General features: G+C 37.4%; 1 protein-coding gene across 1 annotated transcript; it reads left to right on the top strand.

Moving 5' to 3' along the window:
* Positions 1–527: 527 nt before the first annotated feature.
* LOC140141905 (SAC3 domain-containing protein 1-like) lies at positions 528–19,646 on the top strand. The gene is made up of 9 exons (XM_072163781.1): positions 528–908; positions 9,088–9,150; positions 10,098–10,226; positions 11,539–11,700; positions 14,686–14,843; positions 16,457–16,505; positions 17,458–17,598; positions 18,397–18,586; positions 18,894–19,646. The coding sequence occupies exons 1-9, from the start codon at positions 844–846 to the stop codon at positions 18,993–18,995; spliced, it is 1,059 nt and encodes a 352-aa protein (XP_072019882.1). The 5' UTR covers positions 528–843; the 3' UTR covers positions 18,996–19,646.
* Positions 19,647–20,256: the final 610 nt, after the last annotated feature.

The raw sequence follows: 20,256 nt of genomic DNA, 5'->3' as shown, positions 1-20,256 counted from the left end.
CATAAAAAAGAGTGAATTAGAAATATAATTGGTTTTGTTTGGAAGCAGTGGTTTAAAAACTCTGAAAAGTGCCCAAAGTTACCCCATTTTACGATACGCGTCACCTCCAAAGTGGGAGTGCCCCCCCCCCACATCAAAGCTCCCATTGGGCGCAAATCCCGGGTCGAAATCAGGGCGAAATGCCGTTTTAAATGAGGGCCTGCTCGTCACTAAAGCTGTTTTACCTCCAATAGAATTCATTATATTAATTCTTTCATCCCCTATTTTTCAATTAAGAGCGCGAGTAGAGGGGAGGAGGAAGATATAGAGAGCTGGACCAGGCAGGGCTAAGTTTACTTTGGGGCGAGATGAATGTGGGCCGAGGTGATTAAATCAACCAGGCAGTCCCAACTAGCCTAAGTCCCTCGGCCTCTCACTCGCAAATGACGGACAAACATGGTAGCTGCTCGTTCGTGCGTATATTCCAGACTGGAGGATTTAGTTTAAAGTCACAACTTGGAAGCTCCGGAAGTCGTGAAGCTAAGGGCTATTTTCTAATCTCAAACTATTAAAACTTCGCAAATTCATTTGAAACCAAAGGTATTGAAAATGCAAATTACAATGTAACAGACTAGCTAATTAAAACTGAATGTTATCCTCTTCAGTCTTATTATGGCCTGTGCAGAACATTAATTTTAACGGACATGACGGAGAGCTAGCGAAGGCGCCACGTTGTTGGTGGTAAGCTTATTCACACTGACATTGCATGCACAGCTAGCTCAACGCCGCCGCGCCTTGAAGTTGTTGTTTCGTCTCAAACACAAATGACAAAAAAATTTAGAGCGGGGCTACTATCCAAACAAGATGCAGGAAGACATCTGGATGCGAGGAACGTGCATAGATATGTGTCCTTTCAGAGAGAGGCGAATGTAAGTATTTAAATTTTAATTTTAGGTTCAAATTTATGCCCAGCGAGGTCACGTCACACTCGGACGTGACGTGCCCTGAACTCCCAATAACTTTCGTAAGCGACAGACAAATTGCAGGAAAGCGTGCCAATTTAATCTTCCTGTAATATCTATTGCACATAACGTACGAAACATCTCAAATCACCTAATGGGTTGGCTGGTCACCCTCTCAGATTTTGTTTAAAATCACTTATATCATAGCCCTATAAGCCAAATGAACACATTTCAAACGGTAGGTCTCTACTCCTTGTCGTTTCCGAGAACCGGCCTTTTTGGGCACGTGTGTCGCGACATTAGTTTTCTTCCGAGTTTAGACATCCGTATCTTCCCCTAGGGGTAAACTACAGGGCTACAAATTGGAATCTAGGGTGTCTTTGACCCAAATAACCAGATTCTGGACTCATAAACAATGTATCTCACCCCCATTTGCTGATATAGACATATAAAATGTATGGTCGTGTTAATGCCACATGACAAATTCCTGTTTTTGACCCCCCCTCCTCTTCATCCTAGATGTCAGACATCATCTATTTTGCCTTTAGTAGGCAATATAGGTTCAGGTGTGACCCCCTATAGCAGGGTAGACCACTCATTAGCTTAATAAAAATTTCACAGGGGCTCAAAGATGACTCCTCAGCCAAAAGACCCCCCGTTCGTGACCCCATTTGACCTTGTGGGAAATAATCCACCATAACCAAACTCACACAAATTCAAAATACTTGCATGATGTTCCTCTGTACCAAAAATCTTAGTGGTGTCAAGCCATCTTCATGGTTAAATTAGTGTTTGAATCTCTCATTGAAATACACAGTAAATTGATGAACTTTACATTCTGGGAATTAGAACATTACTGTGTATTTCAATGCGATCTCCAAACAGTCATTTAACCATGAAGATGGCTTGACACCACTTTGATTTCTGGTACAGAGGAACGTCATAGAAGTATTTGAACATGTGAGTTTGATTATGGTGGCTCATTCCACATCATAAAATTTGGGTTGGTATTTAGGACAATTTTGTGTGTATTTCAATGGGAAGTGGACAAATTGCATCAAAAAACATCAAATATTCAACGAGCCATAACTCAGAAATGACAAGGAGTTGAGACTTACCGTTTGAAATGTGTTCATTTGACCCATAGGTGTATGATATAAGTGATTTTAAAGAAAATCTGAGAGGGTGACCAGCCAACCTTTTCTGAAAATTAGGTGATTTGATATGGAACGACTCTTCACAAACTTACAAACTTCAATATGCACTTCAAATACTGCAGACCAGCTGTTAATTATTACCGATCCTGTAGAATAACACACATAATCTTCAATTTCATGGAATCCCGTTGCTCAGAATTGCAAATGTCATTTTTATCTGTCAAATCCGCTGTGTATGTGCTCAGAGATTTTATGATATGCTCCATAAATCACAGCTGTGAAACTGACTTTATACCACTCGCTCGCTTTTAAAGCTAGCAGAAAAGCGAAGCCTCCGGCCTCTCCGGCCTCTCCGGCTACCTCGTGGCATGACGTCACACAAAATTTCCGATGGGCGCCTTATTTATTTGTAACCCGTTTTGTGATTGGTTGCAAACACCATTCATCGCAATCGTTAGCCAATCAATGAAGGCGACGGCCTTTTACGGTATGAATTAATGTGACCCGCCAGTAAAGTAAGCCTAACCAGAAAGGTTTACAAAACTATTTTGATATTTGCTAAGCCAGTCAGCGTGCTCGATGCTTAACAACCTGGTCGTAGAGGTTTTTTTTTTTAATAAGTGAATTCACATGGTGATCCAGCGATCGAGTATAAATTCAGCATGACTTCTGCTGTAACAGGTGCAATAACAATACGTCGACACAATCAGTGACATTTACACAATACAATAATGAATTATTTATTTTATGACATGCATGGGCTGGATTTTACGATCGAGGTAAGGTTTTCGGCCTGTCCCTGCGTGAATATCGTGACTTTTCAGCATCAAAGATACTTGCGCGATTTGCGATGACCAGTTTTTTGCGGACACTTTGATAAGGCCCTTCGCACTTGATTATTAGTTTCCTGTTAAAGATTTTGAAAAAGGGATGAGGTGACTTTTAATTATTAATTATTAATTATCTTTTATTTTCTTTATTTAGTTTGAACTATTGCAAGCAACTATTGACTCGTTTTGACTAGAGCGGGCATTTAATTATTTCACAACAATATTTGATTTTATAAATAAGTGAAGGTGGAGTTGTACTCTTTGTTGATTCATCATTATTGATGCTATTATTAAAGTCAGAAAATAGTAAGTAGAAGTAGTTGAAAGTTATTTTAAAGGAGAAAATTAGAAATAAAAATAAAATAATTAATTATTTGCAGATTTTCAATTTTGGATGCGGGCGGTAAACAGGAAACTAATAATCAAGTGCGAAGGGCCTAACAGGTAACTTTTATAGGTCATAGGGTAGAAACGATAGTTGTACAATTGTACGAAAATATACATTTTGTTATAGGCCTAAAATGTTTACAAAAATATATTGGTCCGTACGTTGTGCATGTATTCAGTTGTTCGACGTATAGTTCAAATTACAGTGCGCCCGATAATAGTACATGTAGGGGCAATTATTTTCATGATTTTGGAGTGCTCTGCACATCTCTATTTATTTGGAAAAATTTTTGGGTTTTCTGTGTCATACATTGTTTTAGGTATGCCAGTAGTACAAGGAACTTATACGATGTCCTCATTCACAAACTGATACTATCTGTCCGAATTTTGAGCCATACAAGTTTACGTGGTGAACTAGTATGCCAGGTGAATTTAAATTTGCCATCAAACTGCATCAATTTATATATCAAATTAAAGCCCTTGGTAAAGAAAGCCAAAACTGAAAACCTTTTTGTCATAGCACGTACTTTCCGTGGCAAAGTTACATCTTTTCAAAGATTGACTTTCATCCAAAAGATTCCCTGCTAGCAAAATTCCCCAAAACAGCATTACGGGGGTGTTTCTAGATCTTAGTCTCATGATGATAGCAGCTTTGCACTTCCTTCAAAAACATATTTTTGTAAAACTATTTTTATTCATTCTACATGCATGTTAATATTTCCTTTGAAATACAAATACAAATTTCCTGTGAAGACCAAACTGTCAGCGAAATTCCAGTACAAAACGTTTTTATGGAAACATCAAAGTTCACCCCATTGAAAATGTACATTGTACAGTAGTCTCGTTGTGTTTATCGCTATTTTTATTTGGCGACTTTGTTTCTGCATATGGTCATTTTCATGGTAAAGGGTGTAACTTTGGATTTTTAACATTTTAATCCGTAGTGTTCTAATAAAGCCACAGAATTCCATGATTTTTGGCCGCATAAGTCATCTAGTTAGCAGCTACCTTGGGTACCATAATCAGCTTTGGGAGTTACTGCGTTCAGTTTTAGCAGGCTTAAATGTACTTAATATTGCCATTTTGAAAAACTATAAAAAATAGTAACATTTTTGTAAAACCCTGTGTTTTCTTCAGTTAGTTCATGGATAATTTTTCTTATCCTGAAAGTACAGTCATATGTTCAGTAAACACTGCCACATTAGATTTTTAAATTGTGAACAGCCCTGTATTTTTGAGAACCGGACTTTGATATTTGTCGTTTCGGAGGCTTCATTTTCCGTTAACAAACTTTGTGGGTGTAGCTTTGGTTCATAATTCTTGGTTATTTCTTCACTTCTTCTTGATTCATAACAGTTGATATCTTAACTTGAAATGGGTAACAAAAATTAGTCGATTTGCAAGCTTTTAAAATTTTTATAAAATCTTGACTTCAAAGAGCCGTTTTTCCGTTAACTTTTTTGAAGCCTCCGAAACAAACTGTTCAGCAAGCTTGTGCAAATATAAATAAAAGAGCTCATCCAATCTATTTATCAAAATGTAGCAACGTAGATCCTCAAGTCACATGTTTTTAAATCGTGGAGATATATATCACCGTTTGAAAATGGGACCCAATACAAACTTTCCGTTAACAATTGAAGCCTCCGAAACAAATGAAGCCTCCGAAACAACAATAAGATTAATTATCATCTATGCATATCTAAATTGGTGTGTTTCATACTGATATCTGCATTGTAATTATTACTTGATATGTGCAGAATGTCATAAAATAAAAAAAAATTTGACATTATGGTTAATGTTTGAAAAATATACTGATACCCAAAAAGCCTGTTTGGAGGCTTCACATGCAAAAAACACCATACTTAACAAATGGGTGAAAAAATTAACATGTGATAAATCTACAATATCTGCCGCATAGAATCATTGATTCAATATACACAAGAAAATAACAGGTTAGATGATCCCAACACTGTTGTTTTCAAAAAACTACTTCTGCAATGTTTAACAATTGTTAACATGAAGCCTCGAAACAAAAAAAAATGACTTGCTGTGATAATTTAATTTTTGTCACAACTGAAATTCAATACTTAGAAGCAAAGCATGAAAATTAGTAATTGTGATATTTTTTACCTATTTTTTATGTCAACTTGTAGTGGTTAGCCAAATATTTTACTTTTATGATCACCTGTGTTGTTAACTGAAGCCTCCGAAACACAAATTGCTTGAATTGCCAATTCTAAAAAATAACTCCAATTTCTGTGAAACTTGGCTGGGAGGTTCCTTTCATCAAGTAGTATTTGTACATGAAGTTAGACATTCAAAATATTTTAGGAACCCAATTAAAACTTAAAAAATATGTTTAAGGTTTGGAAATTCCATTGTAAATGACACTTGATGTTAAAATTTTCAAAACTGCAATTACAAACATAGCAAAACATGGTATAAAATTTAACTTATATCTGTTGACTTACTTTGGAATGGGATTTCACATGTATTCCAGCTTTCATGTCATAATTTTCTGAGGTTATGTAAAATACATTTTTTCTTAGATTTTAACCAAAATGTTATGGAAATGTCAATTTTTTATTAGAAATCAAAAGGTTTAAGCCTTGAAACATTATTTTACTGGAATTTAAGTTGCTTCTATGCATGATTTCAGTAAACAGAAACATATTTAAGTGGTTTGAAATTTTGACCCAAAAATCAAAAGTTACACCCTTTACTGTGAAAATGACCATATGCGCAGTTGTAATTGCGAAAGGGCTAATACTATAGCACTGGAGTGAAAACAGCATTCACATTCACTGAGTTGTTTTCACGCCAATGCATGAATGGATGTGACATGGCCCTGACCGAGAGAATAGGGTAATTTAAGCCTTTGTTCACTGATACTGATACTGGACAAAATTATGGACACTAAATTTTAAAAACTGATACTGGACAAAATTTATATGGACATTAAATTTTAGATTGCATGCTGGCTCCCAATTCCCAATTTCTTTACTAGCCCAAAATATTGCTTTGTGGAATTTTTACTGAAGATTATTCTACATGTATTACCATGATTACAGCATTATTCAATATTATTGATTGTTGTACAACTATGTAAAATTACTATTCAAATAATACTTTTAACATACATGTATGTACCCCATTGAAATCCATGCTCATTGTTTGTTTCAAACAATTCACTGAACTAGAAAATTGTTTCTTTTCACTGCTTAATAATTTAGCTCATAATGATACCCATGTTTGCTTTTTATTCCATAATCACCCATGTGTAAAATGCACCCAATGCTTTTTGGGCTCAATCTACACATGATTTGAGGTACCGTATGCTGCCCAAAAAGTGGCTTAAATTTGTACATACCTAGACTATGATTTGTGTTAATCCTCATCCTTGGAGTCCAAACAAGCAACCCACATTATTGTGATGTTTCTTTCTTTGTACAACGAATACAAATTACTGGAACTCAACACCTCAACCAGCTCATTTAACGTCCAAATGATTATTGTCCGTGTTTTATCTTCCTAGTTACTAGGACTAGTTGATTGCATGCTAATTTTACTATCCAATTGGAGGGCTGGCTCGGGCACAATCTTTTCTTTTTAGCGACACAAGGGATCAGGGAATAGGCTAGGGTATACCCCAAATTTTTTTTGTTTTTTACTCTTTTTATGATGAATAAAACGTTTGTGAGAAAAAAAAAATTATTATTTAAAAAAAAAATTGTTTCGGAGGCTTCCAGGGTTATAGCTAGCCCAAGTTGAGTGCCGGCTAATTTTACTATCCAATTAGAGCACAATCTTTTTAGCGAACACAAGGGATCGCGGAATAGGCTATGGGGTATACCCCCAAAGTTTTTTTTCTCTTTTTATGATGAACTAGCTTGTGGAGTAAACGGGAGCGGTTAGTAAACGGGAGTGGTTGGTCAACATGGTAAACGGTGATGATAATCATGGTGTCTTGGTGTAGATTATTCATCCAGTATAGTAATGATCGTGCCCGTGATCGTGTTAGCTTGATAAACATAATTATCCAGACCTGTGATAATGTTGTTAGGCCTACTAACTCAATCCCTCAGATTACTTTTGAAACAGCTCGTGACAGAATGATTGATTTTAACTTTATCCCAACAAACATAAAACATTAAGGTTAGAAGAGGTTGCTAGAAAACGTTTCAATTCCGTGTTATAATAGCATAAAACATGTAAGAAACATGTTTAAAAGTTGCAGCAAAACATTTCCGTATTTGTGGACTTTCACCCACCAACTAACATTTAACCTTTTCGAGCTAATACTGAACAGTTAACGACTAATTCGGTCCCTGTTGGCTACATTTCAACATTCCCTCTGAAAAGTGGACTTTTTTGCAAATCTGTCGCCCAATGACCCCCTTTTTCATCAGCTTACACCCACTGATCCCCCCGAAATGGCTTCAAGGCCTTTACTTTGACCACGTTTCCAATTCTGAGGGGACACAACCCCCCGCACAGCGCGCGACACAATGGGGCTTCATGGCCATTCAAGAAGGTGGCGGCAAAAACTTCGAGTGTGCCCCCCCCCCTTTCCCAAATGTCGGGATCCGCCACTGGCTCACAGAAGTAGTCAGTCACGTATGCGTACACATACGTAGGCGTACGCGCGGTAAGCCAACATTAAGTGCGTCCATACCATGCGCGGTAAAGCGTGTGAAACCATGGTGCCGTGTACGCGCAGGCAGGGGTAGTGCTAGAACTAAACACTCCAGTGTCCACAGGGACCCCCGAACTTGCAGAAAATTAAAAAGTAGGGGGTCCGGAGTAGAGTTTGGTGAGTCCAGGTTGCACAAATGCAGCATAAATAGTATGTGTGCAATAGCGCTAGATTGAAAAACCGGGGGTCTGCAGGGACCCCTGAACTTGCAGAAAATTGAAAAACAGGGGGTCCGAACTCTATTTTGGTGGGTCCGGGACCCCAAAAAGCAACCTAGCGCTACCCTAGGTGTACGCGCAGGTGCGTGACTCGCCACTTGACGCGTTTGCTGTCATGACCTGACCCATAAGGTTGTTGACCTCAACGGCCTAGCAACTGACCATTTTTTTTGTTATTTCCATAGTGATTGAATAGTTTTGCAAAAATGAACGTCGGATGGTTTAATGGCAATATGTACCCGATCAATATACGAATAAATCAGAGCTGAAAGTCAAATCATCTCGGGAGTCTGCTTCTGGACAAGATTTAGCGACTTCCTTTTATTTATATAGATAAAACATTTGTGAGAAAAAAAAAATTTAAAAAAAAATTAGTTTCGGAGGCTTCACATATGAGTTAGCAATACAAACATTGTGGGTATAGCTTTGGTTCATAATTTGTAGATTAAATTTCTTCACTTAATGATTCATAACATGTACAGTTGATAACTTGACTTCAATGGGTAACCAAAATTAGCCAATTAGCAAGCTTTTGAAAATGTTAACATTACGGGAACTTAACAAATGGGTGAACAATTAGAAGTGTGATAAATCTACAATATCTGCTGCATAGAATTATTGATTCAAAACATACAAGAAAATAACATCTTGAATGATACCAACAGTGTTCTTTAAAAAAAAAGTTCTTCAATGTTCAGCGTGAAGTTTCCGAAATAAAAGAGCAAACAAATATATCATAATTGAATGAAATATCCTCCAAATGACAAAAAACATATTTATTTGTGTAATTGGGAAAAACTTCATAGAAATCCAATTCATGTAATCTCATGTTGGTTTTATTTTTGTGATCATTTTCAGGAGAGAACAACAGCACAGGTTACATCCCCTTGAGATGGTGGCCGGCACTGAAAAAAATAAAAGGTATGTGATCAGCAGTGGCATATAGCCAAGTGACTCAACCCTACATTTGATCGCTTTCATACCACAACCACATATTAGTGTTTGTATGTGGATGTGATCAACTTGTGACATTATTGGTATTTATGTACTTGTAATGTATGCATTATTTATTTCTGTAAGATTCTAAGAATTGCCTGTCAGAGTGCAGTACCGTATACATGTAGGTAGGGCTGCTAAGAATATATGCAATTGCGTTATTTGCGCCTCAATTTGCGTATTTTGGCTCCAAATTTGACATTTTTGAAAAAATCTAAAAATTTTGTTTTTTTTGGGTTTTTTTTGCGATTTTTAATTCATTTGCGGATTTGGAGAGTCCCTGGACCTAACATCAAACGCTACCATCATTAAAAAAAATTTGAAGAAAATAAAAAAAATACAAAAATAAATACAAAAATAAATAAATTAATACAAAATTGAAAAAATTGAAAAAAAATCGGGGTGCGTTTTTTGGCCTCCAAAATCATGTATTCTTAGCAGTCCTACATGTAGGCTACATGAGCTGTGAAGTTCACTGTACATTTGATTACATCACATAAAATTAACTGTATAACAACATCATGCATTTACGTACCACGTCCGCCGTCCACATACGAAAAACTAATCCTATGAATTCTTTCGGTACATAATAAAAACCCGTCTACATCTTGCAATGTCTGTCCCAGAATGCTCTGCCAGTGGAATGAAGTCACAAATATTCTAGCTGGTTTCATTTTACAGGGTGGGTCAGAAATTCACAATTGTTCATTTTGTAGTACACCTGTTGTTGACAATGCAATACGAAATGTAAACTGTTCAAAAATTAAACCAAAGGTTGCCTTATATGCTTGTACTTATGACACTGCATGTATTCTGAAATCTTCAATTTTAATCAACTTCTTGGAACATATTCTGTTTTATCATTCATATAGACCAAAAGCTGACCCGAAGGCAACTATCAAAGAATACTCTCGTCCAGCGGCTGGAAAGGCAGAGGCTAGCCCAGCTGACCTACGACCTGCAGAGGTGCTGCTTACTACTGTAGAATACCTGGTGAATAGGTATATAATATAGTTTGTTTGCGTTAGGTGACAGAGTTTGAATTTTTGTCACACAGTGCAAAAATTAGTTCGACTGAATTTTTGAGGTCACCATTGGAGTCTTAAAATTATGTACTGTCTGTCCAGACACACCAAGTAATTAATGAAACCATATTCGTACCAGTTGATATCCACACATGCGCAATGGAAGACATGACAGTAATTTTCCACACAGGGAGTGTGGATTTCAAATAATGGGGTTACTTGAATGGGCGACTCCACTTGAAATCTACACCTCCCTGTGGGGGAGATTACGAACATGCATTCCATAGGGGATGTATGGTCAACTGGAATAGCCCAATATGGCAAGTACAGAGCCAAAAGAAGCTGTGTCCCTACTGAAAGAGAGAGAGAAAGAGCTTACTACCTTATTTCATGAGGGCGAGATGGCCAAGCTGTTAAGGCGTTGCGCTGTCGGCCGGAAGATACGATCGGCGAAGGTTCGAGCCTTGGGCTTGCCTTAGGTGAAAATTCTCATCCCTCCCAAAAAGTTCCTATATGGTTGGGAATTCTTCAATTAAGTCCAGTTTCATTACAGAATTGATATAATTGTAGAATTTCTTCTCGCCCCCATACACTGCTTAGCATGTGCAGATATAGGTAGTGTATGTGACGTCCGTGATTCGGAAGTCACGTAAAGCCGTTGGTCCCGGGTTCAGGAGGATTCATCCCTGTGCATGTTAAAGTGTCAGAGCTATTCAAAAGAGAATGAGCCATCCCGGTTCTGATATCTGCACTCATCCTCTAGGTTCAAGAGGACAAGATGGGCGCGGTACAACGTAAGTTGTCTACCCATAAAAATCTAGTAGTACCGTATTGGTCCGAGTATAGTCCCACCCGTTTTTAGGTGAAAATTTTTCACAATCGGGGGTGGGATTATACTCAATTTCAAAAAAAAATTAAATTAAAAATTTGAATTTGAATGCATTTTGATATCATTAATAGAGTATGACATGAATAGAAAATATCAATTTTCATATTAAAAATACAAAACATCTTGAATTTTTTTTTTTTTAGGTCAACCATGAATGATCCTAGCATCTAGGTCTAGGTCCAGGTCCAGGGACACTGCAAAGCCAAAAAAAAAACTTACAAATTTTTTTTTTTTTTACAATTTCTGGAATTTTTGAAAAATGGGGGGTGGGACTATACTCGAGCGTGGGACTATACTCGGGGACGAATCACGGTAGTTGAAACCTAACCTTAATCCTAACCCTAACTACTCAGTGGCACTCAATATCTGAATTTATTACTTGTCTCACATCTTCATTAGGATATTAACCAGACCCGACTGGCCGTTTGTGAAGCTTTATAATTTTGTGTTTGATAGACTACGAAGTGTGCGCCAAGACATGGTTATACAGAGACTGACGGGGAAAGATGCCCTCCAGATATTGCAGTGGATTACAAAGTTCCACATCTATGCTGGCTATAGGTAATGTTGGTCTTGTTTGTTCAACCAGTAAGTCTGTATTCTCTGTGGGAACATGCTTGGGTCCTGATAGGACCACACTCTGATATGTTTGCTTATGTGATGTGATTTTAAAATCAAAATGTGGTGTCTTATTTAAAGGAGTATTTCGTGATCCTAGCATCCTCTTTTTATGACATTTTTCAGTACATATCTACGAAAAAAGCATATTCCCAAAATTTCAGTTGATTCTGATTTTGCGTTTGCGAGTTATGCATGATTATGTGTATTACACTGCTCCATAGACAATACGTTGTAATTTCGTTCTGGTGCACCAGAACAAAATTCAAATTTTGCGATATCTTTGCTAAACGAATTAATCTGCAAGAAATATTTTGTACATACACATTATGTAGCCAGAGTATTCCAGTGACATAAAAATCTCAACTTTTTTTTGAGAAAAGTGGGGGGATGAGGCTGTGGATCACGAAATGCCCTTTTAAATGAACCATATTCAATATTAACTCTTCCAATATTTTGATCTACTCATTGTCAGCACCTTATTTTGATGAAACCATGCCAAATTGAAAAATTATAGTTGTCCATGGGCCTGATGCATGCTTATATTGTCACTGGGCAGGAAAAAACCTAGATGCAAATTTTTACTGTTACTCATTTGGCAAACTGGAACAGTACAGAATGTCATATCTGCAGATGATGCAAAAACTGTTCAAAGATGTTGTTTTTGACTCGCCTGATAAGGCAGGAGACTATATAATCACTTTTCCGTATGTATGTGTGGGGGTGTGTATGTGTGGGGCGTGTGTGTGTATGTGACAAATTTGGTTAAAGTTTTGGTTAAAGTTTGCCTTCCGCCTATTTTCTCGGAGATTAGGAGTCGCACGTTCCTCAAACTTGGTGGGTGGGTGCATCTTGACCCGAGACAGAACCGGTTTGTATTGGTTAGTGGGTCAAGGTCACTGAGGTCATCTAGGGGTCATCTGAGGTCAAATTAGTACAAACTGTTGTATGGCCATGAAACTTGGTGGGTGCGGTCAATATTCAAAGCCACACCACTCCACGCCATACATAAATTCTGCCAGTCACATTTCCCCAATATGAAATTTTGTTAAAAGTAAAATTTTAATTTTAATTTTACTTCATTAAAGTTTGGCGGAGGCGGGGTTCGAACTCACGGCGGCGGACTGCTTTGGACACACTATGAACCCAGCGCCTTAGACCACTCGGCCACTTGTCTTGTTGGAATTCATTTGAAACTTATTTGAAGATATAATCGCAACTTCAACATAGGCCTACCACGTGACAAGCAAAGGCAGAAAACGTACCATATTTTGGAATTTTATTTCAAATAAAAACATTTATGTGTATTATTAGCGCTCAATTGTTGTTAACTGCGTGTTTATACAAAAAAATCCAACGATAAGCATGATAACTGGGCGTCTATATGGACAATACATTATATCGATTTTGACACGTGCTTGTGTCTCAGTACATTTCCATGGTCAGTAAAATACTATAGAGGAAAACCTACCATTTTCTTGTATACACGTTCGATGTTTTGATCAAGTATGTGAATATTCGACATTAGACCCAAATTTTTTTTTCAGGAAATAAAAGATTAGAGTACCATAAAAACGAAACAGTAATCTTTTGTCGGGTCTAATGTTATTTATACATAGAATTTTCAACGTTTTTTCTATCCTTATTCTTGCTCAATTAAAAAAATATTTTTGGCGTATATAAAATTGAAATAAAATTCTCTGCCTCATAAACGACATCAAATGTGCCACACAATTGGGTATCCCGAATCGTTATATATGATGTGCAGTTAATATTCATATTTTCTTTTATACAGAGGATGCTTCAGTTTTGACAGGAAAAATATTTTCTTGAAAACCCTCTCACTCTGTTATTTTAAAAAGGTAACCACGCTTCCCTAGAATGTGCAATAAATTAGCATTAAAATTTTTCTTATTCTAACAGCAAGCGTTTCTAGAATGTATTATGGCGAAATGTGGTGTAATTCAAAGCCAAATTTTTGGAAGGTCATTTCAAGGTCACCAGGGGTCATCTGAGGTCAAATTAGTAAAAACTGTCGTATGGCCATGAAACTTGGTGGGTGCAGTCAAGATTTAAAGCCAAATTTTGGAAGGTCATTTCAAGGTCACCAGGGGTCATCTGAGCTCAATTTAGTAAATACTGTCATATGGGCATGAAACTTGGAGGGTACAGTCAACATTTAAAGCCAAATTTTTGGAAGGTCATTTCAAGGTCACCAGAGGTCATCTGAGGTCACATTAGTAAAAACCGTTGTATGGGCATAAAACTTGGTGGGTACAGTCAACATTTAAAGCCAAATTTCTGGAAGGTCATTTCAAGGTCACCAGGGGTCATCTGAGGTCAAATTAGTAAAAACTGTTGTATGGGCATGAAACTTGGTGGGTACAGTCAACATTTAAAGCCAATTTTTTGGAAGGTCATTTCAAGGTCACCAGAGGTCATCTGAGGTCAAATTAGTAAAAACTGTCGTATGGCCATGAAACTTGGTGGGTACAATCAACATCTAAAGCCAAATTTTAGAAGGTCATTTCAGGGTCACCAGGGGTCATCTGAGGTCAAATTAGTAAAAACTGTTGTATGGGCACTTGATGCAGGAATTCCAAATAATTATAATTAACATTCACTTTTTTCCATATCGCCATAACACTTCCATTACAAGGTTCATCGCATAAGCAGGCAATTACAAAAGCAAGCGGTCGTGAAAGCAGGCGAGACTCGTGGTTCGAGAACCGCCTTGTTTGTTAGTCAAGTATGTTTGATGTCCCCTGCCAAATGATAAAAAAAGCCTTCCAATAGGACATTTTGTACTGTTCCTTTTTTTGCCAAATGAGTAGCAGTCAAAATATACGTAAGTGGTTCTCCTGCCCAGCGACGTTATTGTGTACTTGTTTTGATGGAATCTCATGAATTCTTTCTTCCTGTTTACAGACTATGTACAGAAGCGCCGTCATCCTATGATAGTAAAATCAACGCTGACCATGCGCAGGAGTGTATCAAGCGGCTGTTGGTATTTTACAGGACTTGCGAAGACTTGGAGCATCCGTGCCGGCCAGAATTTGAATCCCTATACCTGCTCTATAATTTAGGTCAGTTTGACAATTTATTTATGCATGTGTTTACTTGCTTACTAGACTTGCTTGGGTATTATCTTGGGGAAAATATCTTAATTTAGTTTTTAACATCTATGGACTATACTCAGACTTCCCCACTGCCCTTTTGACCACTCTTTCATAATTGTATGATTTGTAATTTGATCATGGAATTAAGTTGAGTGATTGATTTGTTAAATGAACCATAAGTGCACTCTGTCCTTTGGAGGGGACTTGTTCAGAATACCATACATGTATATATGTGTACATGTAGCATGCAGTCAAGAAAGTAGGGCCTCTTGACCATCCCAATTGGGACGCCTGGCCATCCCAATCCATTCTGATGTTGTGCAGATATAATATGCTCTATCGACCATTTGCACTCGGTGTCTGGCTGCACCAGTACTGTAGTTTTCACACATTGACCGGCTGCACCGGTAATGTGATATCCGACGGCGCACCCGAATAAAAATCAGTTGTTATGGAATTCCGTCATGAAAGCCTATCTACTTCCATAATATACTCTTAAGGTAGCTGCCTCGGATACAACACCCTTGCAGAAAAATAGCTCCTGTGTCTGATCAATCAGGTCTATTCATTTAAATCTTTAAAATAACAAAGAAAAGTATTTTCCCCACCTATTTTAAGAGTCTTATAAGAATTGTAACAATTCTTATGTTTTTCTTTATTTTTTGAAAATTACCTTAATTTTGACAGTTTTTGATTTTTTTTGCCCACTTAGGAAGGAGCTATGGTTACCAAACTTTCAGGGATAGTAAATAAGCATAATATCTAAATTCTCTCGTCAGTTTTTTTGGATAAAGTGTTTACTAAAAAAAAAAAATTATTTTTTCCATTTTTAATTTTAGGGAATGTTCAAAACACTGTAACTTAATATAGAAACACTTAATTGGAAAAAACTGACGACAGAATTTAGATATTAATCTTATTTACCATCCCTGAAAGTTTGGTAACCATAGCACCCTTCCCTGTTGGCTAAAAAAATCCTAGAATTTAGGTAATTTAGTGTTTCTAGAAAAATCAAAAATCATAAAAAGTACCAACATTCCTGTTAAATATATACTTAGGTAACACTAAGTTAGAAAATAAACTTGGTTTGTATTATTCTGTGATATATTGGCAGCAAAATGAAACTTAAAACTTAAATATACAACTGCTATAAAGGAGAGAAAAGTCAGTTTTAATAAAATCTTTGTTTTCAAAAATGTTGCTATTTTGAGAAATTGGCAAAGTGCCAAAAGCCCTTCCCTGTAGTAATTCAATGGGATTTTGAGATGACAAAAATTGGGTAACTCAAAACGCTTTGTTGGAAAAATTAAAAATTAAAACTTGGCAAGTAAGGTTTTCTCATCAATACACACATCCTATATCATTTTCAAGGAGTTCTGAGCATGACACCGTAGCCGATACAGCCACCTTAAGCACAGACATGACCTGTACCATGTGTAGCACTGGTAAAGGAAGTTATTTGATTCTGTTGTCTACTTTGGACAGTGGTGGTTTGCAGCCCATTATTCTTGATCAGATCACAAAGCGGTCAAAGAAAGCCAAATTTTATTTTTTTCCCCGCTTTTATATTTAAATTTCAGGGTCATTTGAGGCAGCTAGACATACAGTGAATTTACCTAAGCATATACAGTAAGTAAGAACTAAGGAATTAGTTCATAACTGGGCAACTTAAATTTTCATGTCTTTCTTTCACATATCCAAGAAGATGTCAAGGAGGTAGCATGCTTGCTAATGGACAAATTGTGACCTGTTTTTATGGGGTAGTGTGTGTATGTATTTAGGGGGTAACATCCCTGAGGCAGGTTCACTCTGTCTAGAATTTGGTGTGTCAAAATACCACTGGCCAAAGGCATCTCAAAATTGTCATAAGTTTGGCAAAAATTACCAATTTTTTCATTGTAACTACAACCCTCAGCCGAATCCTTTCTCACCTGTCAATTTTTGAGCCATGATTATTACATGTAACCAAGTCATGCCAGGGTCACACAACCAGTGATGCCAACGCCAATTGGGCTACTTGGCGATCACTTGCCGCTACTCAAAAAAGCATGCCGCTACTTGTCTAAAATTGGGCTACTTTTATGCCAGTCTCAGGTCATGCACTAATTTGATGTATTTTCCTTTCAATTTAGCCGATTTATAAAGGTTTTGAGTCTTTGAAGCTCCAAATTGAAATTACAATGGGTTTTGTGACCATTTATTGATCGGTCAGTAACTTCCCAGTAAGTACCGGAAGTTTGAAAGTCAAGTGCTTTTCCGCCCAATTGGGTGTTTTGCGTTCTAAATTCGGGTAAATCCGCCCAAATATCCGGTTTTGGGCGCTTTTTTGGAAGCTTAAAAAAATTGGGCTACTTGAGAATCCTTTACCGCGGCCTGGCGAGTCAATGCGCCGCGCCTTGACGGTGAAAAGTTTTGGCAACACTGCACACAACTGGACTTGTCTCATGAGATGAGGTGCTGATATTTCAATTGGCTAAGTAAATATTTACACAGAATGTACTTCAGTAAAAGAGGAAAAGAACTTTACAGTAATCAAGGTTGTGGATGTTGAATTCTTTGTTTTTGTTTGCTATATCTTCAGATGTCAGCCCTGTGTACAACTAGCCATAGCAATTTGTAGAGCATTCTGGGAAGGTAATTTTATTCGACTGTGGCGCCTTGCTTCTCAGTGTACTTATATACAGAGTTGTGCTCTACATAGACATGTCATTGACATAAGGTGGTGAGTACTTTCTATTCACATAACATATCTATTAAAAGTTTTGTTGATTCTTTGTTATCAATAAGCCAAGTAATTTGCAATGTACCATGGGAGGTGGGTTACAGCGATTTTTAATAAATAGGTTGGGTGGGGGATGTGATATTTTTTTGTGAGCAAGGGGAATCCAAAATATTTTGCCAAGGTCAGGGAAGAGGAGGAATGTGAAATTTTAAATGGATAAATTTCATAAAATAAGGATTAACTCAGAATTTTTCTACAGAAGCAAATGGTGGAGCATGAAATGTTCCTTCAAATAAAATTTGAAATCACTCATTCCTCCTGGGTTAGATAGTGACCGGTCCCTCACTCATTCCTCCTGGGTTAGATAGTGACCGGTCCCTCACTCATTCCTCCTGGGTTAGATAGTGACCGGTCCCTCACTCATTCCTCCTGGGTTAAATAGTGACCGGTCCCTCACTCATTCCTCCTGGGTTAAATAGTGACCGGTCCCTTACTACGTGGTTCCGTTACTGGTGTACATGGCATCAAGAAGAATTTGAAATTTGATCAGATTATTTGTTGTCAGCTGCTGATTCCATACTAGAAATCTATCCTGTTAGCCTGGTACCAAATCCAATTCTAACCAAACCCAGATCCATAATGCATAGCCATGATAGTCCTATCCCTAATTATAACTATGAACTATATTTGGGGGAATAATTTCCCTTTATGTTTCTGTTGTTGTTAATGCATAATGTCACTGCCATTTTATCATAAATACTATAATATATGTTAATTCCTTACTTTGTTTCTCTATAGGAGAGCATTGTGCATCCTAAACACAGCATATAGCAGCAAGAACCTAACATTCCCCATCCCTGTGCTCACACGTTGGCTGATGTTTGACTCGGAAGCAGATACGATAGAGTTTTGTCACACGTGTGGACTTGACGCTGGTCCAAGTGGAGTCAAATTTGTCAAAGGATGCCTGCAAAATGGTTTACCTAAGGTGAGAAATGGTACCCACGTGTCAGATATCACACAAATACCAGAGAAAAAACATTGCTTTATTTTGATAGATTGGATACTCAGAAAGCCTACCGAGCAGCGTTCGACTTATGTGTGTCGCAAAACGAGCTATACAATATTCATTTTTTTGTGTAGCAATGCCCAAAATTTGCATTTTCATTTAAGCTAAAAAAAATTGGCATCATAATAAAATTGTTCATAAAATTTTCAATAGATATGTGTCACCATGTTGATTTGAGGGGATTTAAATGATTTCTAATTCACTGTGATTTTGTTGTTCTGAACAGATACACGCATCACATTCTGTCTCGCTGGTCGACAACAAGTTAGAGGAGGAAGGTATCTCATCAGTGTCAGACGTTATTATGGGCTTCACGTTAGACAGGTGACGAGGTACAAGGTGGGAAATAAATGGGCTCTGTGCTACTTTTGGAGCCCATTGGCAGCCTGGTAAAGATGTTATAAAGGGCTTAACATCACAAAGGTAACATATGCACATGGTTAGGCTTTACCACAGACAGACGACGAGGTACAAGGTGGGAAATAAATGGAGCTCTGTGCTACTTTTGGAGCCCATTGGCAGCCTGGTGAAGATGTTATAAAGGGCATAACATCAGACAGGTAACATAGGCTCAATGTTAGAAAAAAGCTGGCTCCAGTCCAGACCAAGTTTGTGGAGCTCATTGGTAGACAAAATACAGCCTGTATATTAAAAGAGAAAGGTATCGCAACAATTACTGATGTTATAGTGGGCTTAGCATCAGACAGGTGTTTTATAATGCTTTGTGTATATTAACATATCTGTGTACACGTACCTATGTACTATAGTTGACTCAAGGAATTGTGGGAGGGGAATGCATACTTGGCCATGTTTACTTTTTTGGCTTTTGGAAGTGGAAATAGTGTACTGCACTCTCTTATTGAAATCGTCATTGGACCTTCTATCTTCACTTGACTTGTTTCACCCCATTAGGCCTAAAAATAAATTGTTTGATTGGCGTAACCCGACCGACCCTAAAAATAGGCCAGACCCTAGACTTTTTTTCATATTTTTTGGCTAAAAAAAAAGAAAGAAAAAAAGCAATTTACAGCATAAAATGTTTGTAAAAAAAAAGGAAAAAAAAGAAAGAAGTTTTTATGTTACGCCATCAAACAATTTTTTTAGGCCCTAGGTGTGTTGAGTCAGGATTGAACCTAAATAATAGTAAGCTGTGACTGCTTGTAGTGAAAGTTTTGGTGGTATATATACACTAGGTTGAATGTTCAAAAACTTGAGTCGTACACTCTTTTATATCACAAACACCAAAGAATTTGGTAAAACTTGAAATTTACCAAAAATTCCTGGGGTGCATTGGGTTTAATCCTTCCATAAAATTCCTTGAGTTTTCTATACTGCCACTTGTTGACAACTCAATTTTTATTCTGTCTGATGAACAGAATTTATTTAAACACGTGCAATAGTAGGATAATGCAATGCGCTATTCCAGTTGAACTCCATACACCCCCTATGGAAGACATGACCTTAATCTCCCACACAGGGGTGTAGATTTCAAGCAGAATCGCCCATTCAGGTATCCCCATTTGAAATCTACACCCCTTGTGTGGGGTGTATGGATAGGGGGTGTATGGATTTTGACTGGAATTGCCAAA

Source organism: Amphiura filiformis, chromosome 20, assembly GCF_039555335.1.
Source record: "Amphiura filiformis chromosome 20, Afil_fr2py, whole genome shotgun sequence".
In the NCBI taxonomy this organism is placed as follows: domain Eukaryota; kingdom Metazoa; phylum Echinodermata; class Ophiuroidea; order Amphilepidida; family Amphiuridae; genus Amphiura; species Amphiura filiformis.
Note: the sequence above shows the minus strand (reverse complement) of the source record. Positions and strands in the feature narration are given on the sequence as shown.

Coding starts and splice junctions, on each gene's coding strand:
- LOC140141905 (XM_072163781.1), top strand. CDS start 844: ATGCAGGAAGACATCTGGATGCGAGGAACGTGCATAGATATGTGTCCT. Junction 10,227..11,538: donor GTAGAATACCTGGTGAATAG/GTATATAATATA, acceptor CATCTTCATTAG/GATATTAACCAGACCCGACT. Junction 14,844..16,456: donor ATACCTGCTCTATAATTTAG/GTCAGTTTGACA, acceptor TTTAAATTTCAG/GGTCATTTGAGGCAGCTAGA.